General features: G+C 46.0%; 1 protein-coding gene across 1 annotated transcript in view; it reads left to right on the top strand.

The window, feature by feature from the left end:
- Positions 1-263: 263 nt before the first annotated feature.
- The window catches only part of LOC146859671 (embryonic protein UVS.2-like), a 33,910-nt gene continuing 22,991 nt past the window's right edge, over positions 264-11,182 (top strand). The window contains exons 1-5 of the mRNA XM_085643420.1: positions 264-383; positions 3,415-3,439; positions 4,077-4,142; positions 5,860-6,000; positions 6,102-6,219. Coding sequence (XP_085499546.1) covers positions 315-383; positions 3,415-3,439; positions 4,077-4,142; positions 5,860-6,000; positions 6,102-6,219 — 419 coding nt within the window. The 5' untranslated portion in view covers positions 264-314. The remainder of the gene's footprint in view (positions 384-3,414; positions 3,440-4,076; positions 4,143-5,859; positions 6,001-6,101; positions 6,220-11,182) is intronic.

The following is an 11,182-nucleotide window of genomic DNA, read 5'->3' as shown; positions in this document are numbered from 1 at the left end:
GAACAGAGTGAAAGATTTTCAAACACGAATACATCACGGTGCAGGAACTGTCACAAACCAAATTTACCACACTTAAAAGCTGCTTATTATTACCTTGGCTGTGGCACCTCAGAGGCGATCCCAGGTCATGCTCTCCAGGACAGACACACCTTGTGACCTGTGCAGAAAGAGGTGTCATCCTTGAGGCTGAACGCTGATTGGAGGATGCTCAGCCTCTACTGGGTATATAAAGGACTGGTCTGGGGTCAACAAAGCATCTCCCAGAAGGAAGAAACTGTCCTTTGGTGACCTGAGCACTGCCCCAGAAAACGAGGATGGACAGCAGAGGATGGGCCCTGGTCGCAGTGTGTCTGCTGAGCACCTCCTGGAGCTTACCTGTGCAGGTGAGACCCTCTTTAAACAATGTATATAGAGCTGAATGCAGGTACAGGTGAGAGCTGCAGTAAAAGTGTTATATATGCTTCTGTGCAGTTGTAGACTGGTGAAGTGTACATCACTGTAAGTACACCTGTGCATGTGAGAACCCCAGTAACTGTGTTATATATGGTTCTGTGTAGGTGTAGACATCACTTTAAGTACACTTGTGCAGATGACAGATGCAGTAACTGTGTTAAATATGTGGTTCTGTGTAGGTGTAGACTGTCAGGTGTGCATCACTGTAAGTACACCGATACAGGTGAGGCCCCCTTTAACAATGAAATATAGCTCTGAGTGCAGGTACAGGTTAGAGCTGCAGTAACAGTGTTACATATGGTTCTGTGTAGGTGTACACTGTCAAGTCCTCACTCTGGGCCTGCATCCCGCCGAGATGTTCACGTCTCTGATTGGGCCATGTAATTCCTGGATCAAACTGAGCTCTTTGTAAGCAGTGGTCCTGTGTGGTTTGATATTTGTGGGCATCTTTACAACAGAATGGAGAAGCGTTACATTAAGCAAACATTACTAACGCCAGGCTTCTCCATTCTGACAATGCAGGGATGCGCCACATTCACAAGAATGCAGCGCACCCCTGTGTTTCCCCTAGTGCTGGGGCTTAATTCAGCTGCCTAGCGCCAACACAGGCACCCTTGCACCATACTGCAAGGGTGTCTGCGTTGGGGGAAATGATTGTCTATGTGCTTAATGCAGCACACATAGAAATTGCAAAACGTCATTTTTTTATTGATTGTTTATGTGCAGGAAGGCACACCTTCCTGCACATAACAAATCAAAGACCTTTTGCTGTTTCTATGTGTGCTGTTCAATGCAGCACATATGGAAACAGCAAAAAGTACGAGAAATAGAGCATTTTTCCTCGTTTCACCTCCTTAAGACCAGGTTTTCCCTGGTCTTAATCTTGCGCTGCTCCATATTTACGCCGCCCGTGTAAAAATGGGGCTGCGTCATAATCAATGGGTGTTGCTGTGGAACGCCCACAGCAACACCCATTGCCCTCCCCTTTCACGCTAAGTATAGCGTGATAGGGTGCCTTATTTACAAGGCGGTACAAAAGGGGGTGGTGATGGACGGAGCATCAGAACCAATCAAACACTCACACCCAGTCAACAGATCTGGGTTTGATCCATCACCGTTCTTTATCCCACTCTGCCACCCCAGTTCAGACAGTAGGCTTGCTTGAATCCAGTGGCAAAGTGAGCAAGGGACTCACGTCTGAGCATACCCTGCCAACTTATGGCGAACAAAGCGGTACAAAAGGTGGTTCTGATGCTCCGTCCATCACCACCCCCTTTTTGTACCGCTTTGTTAGCCATAAGTTGGCAGGGTATGCTCAGACGTTGAGTCCCTTGCTTACTTTGCCACTGGATTCAAGCAAGCCTGGCTGAAGACGGCTGAAATGCCAGAAACCGGTCCTAGGAAGCTTGTTTCCGGTCCAGGGAAGGCATGGCTTGGCAGTTCGGGCTACACTGTTCCCATGAGGCACAGGGTCAGACTGATTTGCATATGGCCATGTCTGAACTGGGGTGGCAGAGTGGGCTAAAGAACGGTGATGGATTAAACCCAGATCTGTTGACTGGGTGTGAGTGTTTGATTGGTTCTGATGCTCCGTCCATCACCACCCCCTTTTTGTACCGCTTTATTTACAAGGCTGCATTAAGCCTTAACGCTGCCTTGTAAATAAGGCGAAGCCCTTATCGCTACAGGAACGTCACTAAAAGTGACGTTCCTGTGGCCATAGGGGCTTGTAAATATGCCCCTTAGTGTGATGTTTACACGGTGTTTGTCTGGCTATTACACAATGTTCTCTACTTTCTGTGCCTGCACAATTTCTGCCACTTTTTACTGTCAAAAAATCTACCTTGTGAAAATCCTACAGGGATGGAATTAACCCACGAGTTTAAATAACTATTTAGGCACAAGCTGCTCATGCGATTACCAATTAGCGATTTTTAAAGAATCGCTATTGGTAATTGCATTTTCTTATTCATGCAGTATTCAAAATAAATTTTGCGATTCCTGAACATTAGCTAATAGCGATTGGGTATTTTGGAATTGCTATTAGCTTATGTGACTCCATTCATTCCTATGGGCCTACGGGCAACTTGAAGTTGATGGTAATTAGCGTTTCCTAAATGCACAGTTTGAATTTAGGAAAGGCTTGTTGCATCGCCTCTAGTGAATCGCAAATTGTGATTTGCTAAATGCATTCGCAATTTAGGTAATAGCAAAAAATTGCGATTTCCTAATTTGCGAATGGAAATGGGTTCATGTGCCAGAAAAGGACATTCTCCCTTCGCAAACGGGCCAATTCTGCCAATCGGCCCGTTTGCAACCGTAAAAAAGGTTGATGAATGTAGCCCAAAGAGGAGTCTGCAGCCACATCAGGATTAGTGCGGCCGTCAGATGGTTCTACTTGAGGTACCTCGAGGACCACTCCATAGACTCTTCTGTTACATTATAGTGAACTCTGTACATCTTCGGAGCCATCTGTGCTGCTGAAGGCCATTTGTTCTTGTGACACTTTCCCCGAAACGTTTCTTCATCAGTTGTCAGTATCCAAATAGGTGCATGAACCACAGACTCCACCCTTGACACCTGTGCAACCCAGAGTGTGTGAAACAAGGGGCCAAACCAGGCCAGGAGCCACAGTGTTTTACCACAGTATGGGCGCTTGAATATCGATCCGCAGTAATACTGAGTGCAAGATATCAGCTGCACAGTATCAACAAGGGAAGTCAAGGGGGCATTGGAACAGTAAATCTCCACTCCCCAAGATACTCTTACCCTTGATGACACTGTGCAAGGGGATGTCCTGCAGCCCACCCTGCGGGTGGAGATGTGTTGTTTCGATGCTGTGACATGCAGCCCAACCTACATCTTATGTCATCTTTTAAAACACGGCTTTAGGGTTCCCCAAAGCTCTAAAATCCTTATACTTACATTAGGTGATTAAAATGCCATTTTTCTCTTTTGCAGAATGTCAATGAACTGGATAAAAATCGTAAGTACTTTTTAAATCGGGATATCTTTAAATTTGAGCATAGCTCCTGTACATAACGAAGCGCTGTGCCCGTGACGCGGCTGCATCGTGTACTATCTACTTAATGCGTTTAAATTGCTTTTGGTGGATTTACAAAGGAATAGATAGTAGGATGTGCCTGTGCGCCGTGCGCATGAACATAATGCTGCTATGAGTCGCAAGGTGTGAGGATGAAAGGAGGAGCATTCACACCACTGTCTGCATGCGCAAAAAGAAGTTAACAAGATAGCAAAGTGAGAATGAGAGAAACACCGACAGTGGACTTAAAAACTCAAAACCATCGGCTGGTTCACTGAAATAGAGCGGTTTATTGATCGAACCGCTCCATTGTGTATTTACAACTGGTATTTAAGAAATGATTTAGAATGTCACGCATTTTAAGAGCATCCGTCCCATAATAAAGATGGGCCTGCACATTTATCCTTGATTGGCACATATGTCCTGGCACCTGCAGGGTCATGCACATTACACCCCTTCGTAGACACAGATGCACATTTGATTCCGGTGAATATTTCATCTTTTATAATTGATTTCTGAATCCGCCTATTCCTGTGCACCAGCAGCTGACGTGAAGCTGGGAATGTGCCTTCTCTTTCAGACACCGGGGATCCAGAGGCGCCCATGACACCAGACGTCTTTGAGATCATCACCAAAGCGAATAAAGGTAAGAGAAAACCTCCGGCTTCTGGGCGCTAGACTTTGTTACACAAGATTCAACTGTGACCCTGATCCGAGGCGCCTTTGAGATGAAGATAGAACCAAGAAAAGCGCAAACCTCAGGGTGTCTGGGCGCCAGACTCTGTTAAACAATAGTCAGCCGTGACCCTGTCTCAGACATTTTCGAGATCGACACCAAACAGAACCAAAGTTAGAGAAAACGTCAGGCCTCTTGGCGCTACACTCTGTTACAAGATAGTCAACAGTGAGCCTGAGCCCAGGTGTCTTCACAATCATCACCAGAGACAACCAAGGTGCTGGACGCGGCCCTCTCTGCAGGGTCACTCCAGATCTGTGCCTTCCTCTGCCGTCCTTTTCTGAACTCGTTTTTGTTGTCTTTTAGGACTCGTTCCCTGCTGACCAGTGGTAAAGTGTTTCTGCTTCTCCCTAAAACATGGTAACATTGGCCTGCCCCTAACTGGCTTGTTTAATTTACTTGTAAGTCCCTAGTATCTGGTGCTGGGTGAACCCAGGGCGTGTACATTAAACTCTAATTCGGGGTAGCAGCACTCCTTGTGGTATCCACTAAAGTAGAGCTTTAAACATGTCTCAGGCCTGACACTGCAGCCTGTAGAGCAGATTGAAGCAGCCATTTACACCTGGACTCAATCCAGAATCACTGGCTCGTATCTGACAAATGCAGAATATCTGGGAACAGATGCCACCCTTTTAGAAACATACAGAGGAGCGGAGTAACACACTGAAAAAGAAATGCATTCTGGGAAATAAAGTCCTCCCCAAACACATTTCAAATCCACATCACAGAAACATCTGGCAACAACATACAGATATGTATCATGTCATCACCACAGAACTACTATTATTAATCAAAGCATATGATTGGCCCACACTGGTAAATATTCTAAAGCATTGTGCCCTAAGATGTTGGACTTGTAGTGCCATATATGTTATATAGACATACTGTATACCTTTTGGATGAAGCTGATGGTGTGGGCTAATGGCCGGGATTACAAGTCGTGAGGCAGGTTTTCTACCATACGGAGCATTTACCTACTGCTCTCAGGTACGCCAGTGTGCGCCCGTCCTAGCCATAACGACAGGTTCATCCAGAACATATACTGTATATAAATTATAGGACACTGTCCCTACATGAGTCGACAAAGATTTCCTGATCCTGGCGAAATGCCTCAGACTATGAAACGCATGAAACATGTTCACCCCTCTCACTTCACCCACACTATTTTGAGCTTGAGAGGCCCAGAATAGCCTTCTCTAGCTACGACTCTTTAGTTTCCTGTTTTAACCGTAGCATAAGGACCCAGCTAAAAAAGAATCCTGTGGAGTCCCTGTAGCAAGTTTTATCTTGCACACGCCTTTTTTCTCCACCTCTACTCATACCTCTTCTAACCACACGCCTCTCCAGCCCTTCCATCTCACATCGGCAAAAAGAAAAGCCCTCCGGCGAAAAGCCTTCTTACGGGGCCTGTTGGGCATTGCAGCGCCAGCCCAACGAGGAGCTGCCCAATGATGAAGCATGACACCACTTGGGGTGTTTAAGGGCCCTTGCTCCTCAAGGAGTAGCACCCCATTTTTCCTTCTTATCTTTACACCTGGACTCCCCTCCTTCTCCACCCCATTAGGAACTGCATACCCTTGTTCTTTCAATCGACACTGACTACTATCTCTGTGTTTTACTGTTGTAGGTAGCTCTCAGCTGGTGCATGAGGGGGACATTGCCATTCAACCAGGCCGCAGTGCCAGGATATGTCCAAACAACAGCTGCTTCTGGCCTAAATCCAGTGACGGGACAATCCCTGTGCCCTACACGCTCAGCTCCAATTTCAGTGAGTTCACTTTTACAGCAAGGCTCAACTTTGTCTTTCATAAATACCTTCCAATTTGCTTCACCTAATGTCATCCTCTCCTTTCCTCTGTTGTCCCTCAGATGCCGAAGATGTGGATGCCATCACAGATGCAATAAGAGAGTTTGCAACAGTGACCTGCATCCGCTTTGTGACCCGCACAGCGGAACCAGATTACCTCCAGATCCTGCCTGTGGATGGGTAAGAGGATAGGACACCCTAAGGACTGACCCCACATTCAGGATCACACCAGGTACAGCTCCTTCGGAGAGACTCATTACCTCCAAGTCCTACCTGTGGATAGGTAAGAGTAAAGGGCACACTAAGGACTGATCCTACATTCAGCATCACACCAGATAGGGCTCAATCATATATATTAATCATTACCTCCAGACCCTGTCTACGGATAGAGAAGAGCACAGGACACTCTAATGATTTATCCTACATTTAGCATCACGCCAGATAGAGCACCATCAGATAGACTTGTTACCTCCAGAACTTGCTTGTGGATGGGTAAGTGCAAAGGACAGCCTAAGGACTGATCCTTCATTCAGCATCACACCAGGTATGGCTCCATCCGATAGGCTCATCACCTCCAGACCCTGTCTGTGAATGGCTAAGAAGTAAGATACAAGGAAACCCTAGAAGTCGGACGGGACCAAGGGTGGACATATATTTTAAGGAACAATGGTCCCATTCACATAAAGTAGGTAAAGTATCGCAATTAATACAATGAGAAATTGGAATTATTCAAGTAGTCAATGCACAAAATAATAATAAATGCAATTTTAATTGTGTTTCAGAAGCTAATAATAAGCAGAACGGTGAGTGAGCTAACCATGACGGGGTAAAAGGGAAATCAACCGATTTCCTAAACCCAGGCAGGTGCCTTGAAAGGTGACTTTTTGGTGCGTGAAAAATAGCAAATGCAAAAAAGTCAGATCAGCATCTCATACTCAAACATTCGGATAACAAATACAATATAGAGTTTAGATACGGAAGTCGGCGACGTTTCGATCCCCATGGGAATAGTGGGATCTCTTCAGGACAAAATGATAACAGGAATGCCTGGGAAGTTGGCCTTTTCTCTCAAAATGTGCCACTTTCTAGATGTGCTGTTCTCCTACACTTTGCAGACACCATGGGAGATCCCTGCGCCCTCGGCCCGCTCGGTTCCCCCGCCGCCGACGACCGTGCAGCAGTTCCCTCTCTTCCAAGCGGCTCCTCCTCTGAATAGCTTAGAGGTACTGATTTTGGGATTCTGTATGCTTTGTTCATTCCCTATAGGTTCTGATGGCTGGATCCTGAATACTTTGTTCATTACCTAGTGTTGTGATTAAGGGCGGGCAGAGAAATCCGCTCCGCCAGCGGAGTGTGCAGAGATTTGCCTACTCTGCGCTTTGCTGAGAACACGGAATATAGGGAAAAACTCTGACTCAGCAGTGGAGCGGAGTTAGCCAGCCACCCCCTGCTAAATTGGCTCCCCACCTCCATCCCCCTAATAAAAAATACTTTAAAAGTAATTTAAAAAGAAATAAAGTCCTTTACCTGTACTGCGGCGTCCCTGGGCTGCCCTCATCCTCCTCGCCGTACATCTTGCACAAGCGTGCATTATCTTGAAACAAATGCGCATTCGCTCATATATTTTGTGTTGTGTTGCTAAGTGTTTTGCCCTGGCCACCTCTGTTAGTAAGTTATTATATTCCTATTGCTTTATGTCTATTGTATGTTTGGTTGTCCCTTCTGGGGTAAGTGTAAGATTTAGTTCACAGGATAGTAAGTCTTTCTCAAGCTCCTCCAGCTATTTCCTCTTTTCTTTTTTGTGACCTTTTATAAGCGATAGTGCTTGTACCTTCAGTACTGTCTTGAAAGTCTCGCAAAGAATCTGGGGTGAATCCACAGACCCAACATTTTCTTTGAAATAATAGTGAGTGGATTTGATGACGTCAGTCCTAATATGGGGAACCTTCAGGTACCAAGGATTGGGTGAAATTGTCATGCGTGTGGGTGGTGTCGCTAGGGAGTAGCGTGCACAAATCGGGGAGTGATTCGAAATACCCCTTGCTACATGCTGTACGTCTTTGAAGTATTGCAGTTTGTCGGCTGGTGCTATAATGTGATCTATTCGGGAGAGACTGTTATGAGCTCTGGAGTGGAACGTGTATTGCCGTGCGAGGGTTGATCCTGTGCCACACATCCACGAGTCAAAAGGCAGCCATAAAGTCAGCCAGTTTGGATCTGGTGTGAGGTGAGCTTCTGGGTGGAAGGCAATCTTTCTGATCGCAAAGTGTCATGTTTGAGTCTCCTCCTATCACCAGGTCGACATCAGGTAGGTCTATTATCATTTTGTTCTTGTCTGGGAGAGCAGTCCTGTGAAGTGCTGGGGGTGCATATGCTGACATAATGTTGAAACATCTTACTTCCCAGCTGCCTGTTATGGCCGCGAAGCGACCCTGTTCATCTAAGTGGGTCGGGCCCACCATAAAGGGGAATGCTTTCGCAGGAGTATACCTGTTCCTTTGGACTCCGATGTAAAGCCCAAGTGTGCAAATAATCTGTACCCCCATCTGTTGAGCGCTTTGCATGTGTTACCGACTAAATGGGTTACCTGGAGAAGGACAACATCAGGTGCGTGTCTCTTTATATATTGGAGCACGATCCTCCTTTTGAGTTTGTCTCCTAAAGTGTTAACATTCACAGGGGAGTAACTTGAGCGAGGTGTCCATCCCCCTATCCTACATGTGTGGCCTTGCCGGGGACACAGTGGAAGTGACTGAGTATTGGTATCACATGCCGGAAATATTTTTTTGCCTAGCTCTCAAGTTCATTTGATTTGATTTGACTGTTTCTGCCAGTCAGTGAGATACGATAAGTTTAGGGTCAAGTGATGCAATGCGTGAAGTTTGTGAAGGAAAGCTTTCTGTTGTGACTACTTCTAGTACAACGGTAACTATAACTATTCCCAACAACATGAGAGTGCCCCACCCTACCTTCCTGCATGACGGTGTCTGAACTGAACTACAAACCTCCCTAACATTTCAGAGCGCCTGTCGCCCTCCCCTCCCTTTGAAAGATGGGATGTGAACCTACTGATCCCACCCCACGATTCCCAAAAATATATAATAACAAGACATGATGTGAATTCCTTTCCTCTTCTCGTTATATATGTCACTCATCAGAGTGTTCGGATACTTGGATAGTTGCCCGATCACGGAGGGCCAACGTCCTGGAGTACTGGTCCCTACAGATTGTGACTGTTGCAAGTGTGGACAGATGAAACAGGTTTAAGCCATCTTTTTCCTGATATTGTCACTATGAAGCTGATGTTGCCGAGCTTAGGTGCTCTTCGGGCCCTCCGGGTGTGTGTCTACTCGCTTCTGTTACTTCCAGATACATTGCACCCTCCTGTCAGGGGCGCCTGAGTCACTAACTTTCCGCCATCTAGCCAGCCATTCCCACGCTTCCTCGGTATATTGAAGAACCAAGTTTTGCCCTCCGCCTCTATCCTCAGCTTGGCAGGGAACAGCATAGCATATTTAAGTTCTTTGTCTCCGAGGGCCTTTTTCACGTCAAGGAAACTTCATCTCTGTCTTTGCACCCTCAGGGTGAAGTCTGGAAAGAAGGTTATGTGAATGTGTTGTTCTCGTATTTGACTGAGGGGGCACTGCGGACGCTCTGCAATGTGATATATCTGTCTCTAAAGTTGAAGACCCAGGCAAATATCGGTCTTGGTGGCCCAGTTTAGGTTTTCCTCCCAGTACTCTGCGTGCCCTTTCTATTGAGAAATAATTGGAGACATTTCAAGGTTTTAGATATTTTAAGATCAAGTCTTCCACAAAATGTTCTGTTGCTGGTCCCTCCGCTCTTTCAGGGACACTTAGAATTCGGACGTTGTTCCATCTAGACCTGCCTATGTAGTCGTCCCGTTGGGCTACGAGCAGTTTACAAGTGGCCTGCAATTCAATAACTTGTTTCTAAAGAGCTGAAGTATCTGCCACAAGCATGTGTATTGTGTCTATGGCTTCTTTGATCCTCAAGTCCATTTTCCACAGGTCTGCTCTTAAGAGGGAGACCTCCGTTGATACCATTGAGTCCATGCGCGATTTAAGGGAGGCCATTTTCCTTGGCTGCTGGCCACGTCCCGTGAGGTCCAGTTCTTAAACCCAGTAGTGCCTTTGAAGAGTGGGGACTTCAAAGAGATGTCTTTGAAGTGGCCAGATGCCCTTCCTTCCTGCCCTGGCTCCAGACTCACAACAGGGGGGGTATGCAGCCCTTTGTGTGAGGACAAGACACAGTCTATTCAAGTGTACGTGAGACTGTGCCCAGTTCCTCTCTCCCATCCTGTCAGGATGGCCCATCAGGTCACAACTAAGTTCCCATTGTGTGTGGCTGTCTGGGTAGAATACACAAAGCCCGGCTGTCGCCCACCCCAAACATGTGATCAGAGACAGGCTGCAGGTCCCAAATGGCTATGGCAAGAATATTCCCTCTTTCTAGAAGTGTGTTTTTCAGGATTGTAAAATGCAATTTTACCATATATTAGCATTTTAAATTAGGATTTCAGAGACACCAAACCAGGTATATCTTCCCATGTGGAAACTTATAGAATGGAATAAGGTTATCCCTATTGTTATAATATGGGCGATATAGGCCTTGCAGTAGTGATAAACAAATGTAAGAATTTTTACCAGGACATGCAAAACTTAAAAGTACATGTCCTGATTTTAAATACATTGCACCCTGCCCTCTAGGCTGTCCAAGGCCTACCCTAGGGGTGACTTAAAGGTATTAAAAAGGAAGATGTGGGCTGGCAAGAGGTGGAACTTGCCAGGTTGACATGGCATTTTAAAACTGTACACACAGGCTCTGCAATGGCAGCTTCAGACATGTTTATAGGGCTACTTAAGTGGGTGGCTCAATCAGTGAGGCTGACCCACTAGTAGCATGTAATTTACAGGCCTTGACCACATTCAGTGCATGTTACTGGAGATTTATAAGTAAATTAAATATGCCAACTGCCCATATGCCAATGTTAACATGACTTAGGTAAAGACCATAACCACTTTAGCACTAGTTAGCAGTGGTAAAGTGCGCAGAATACTTTGGGCAGCAAAACCAAAGTCAGTCAAAACAGGTGGTTGGAAGGCAAAACGTTAGGGGAAGC

Source organism: Triturus cristatus, chromosome 3_1 (assembly GCF_964204655.1).
Source record: "Triturus cristatus chromosome 3_1, aTriCri1.1, whole genome shotgun sequence".
In the NCBI taxonomy this organism is placed as follows: Eukaryota; Metazoa; Chordata; class Amphibia; order Caudata; family Salamandridae; genus Triturus; species Triturus cristatus.
The sequence above is the reverse complement of the archived record's forward strand: the minus strand, read 5'-3'. Positions and strand labels throughout refer to the sequence as shown.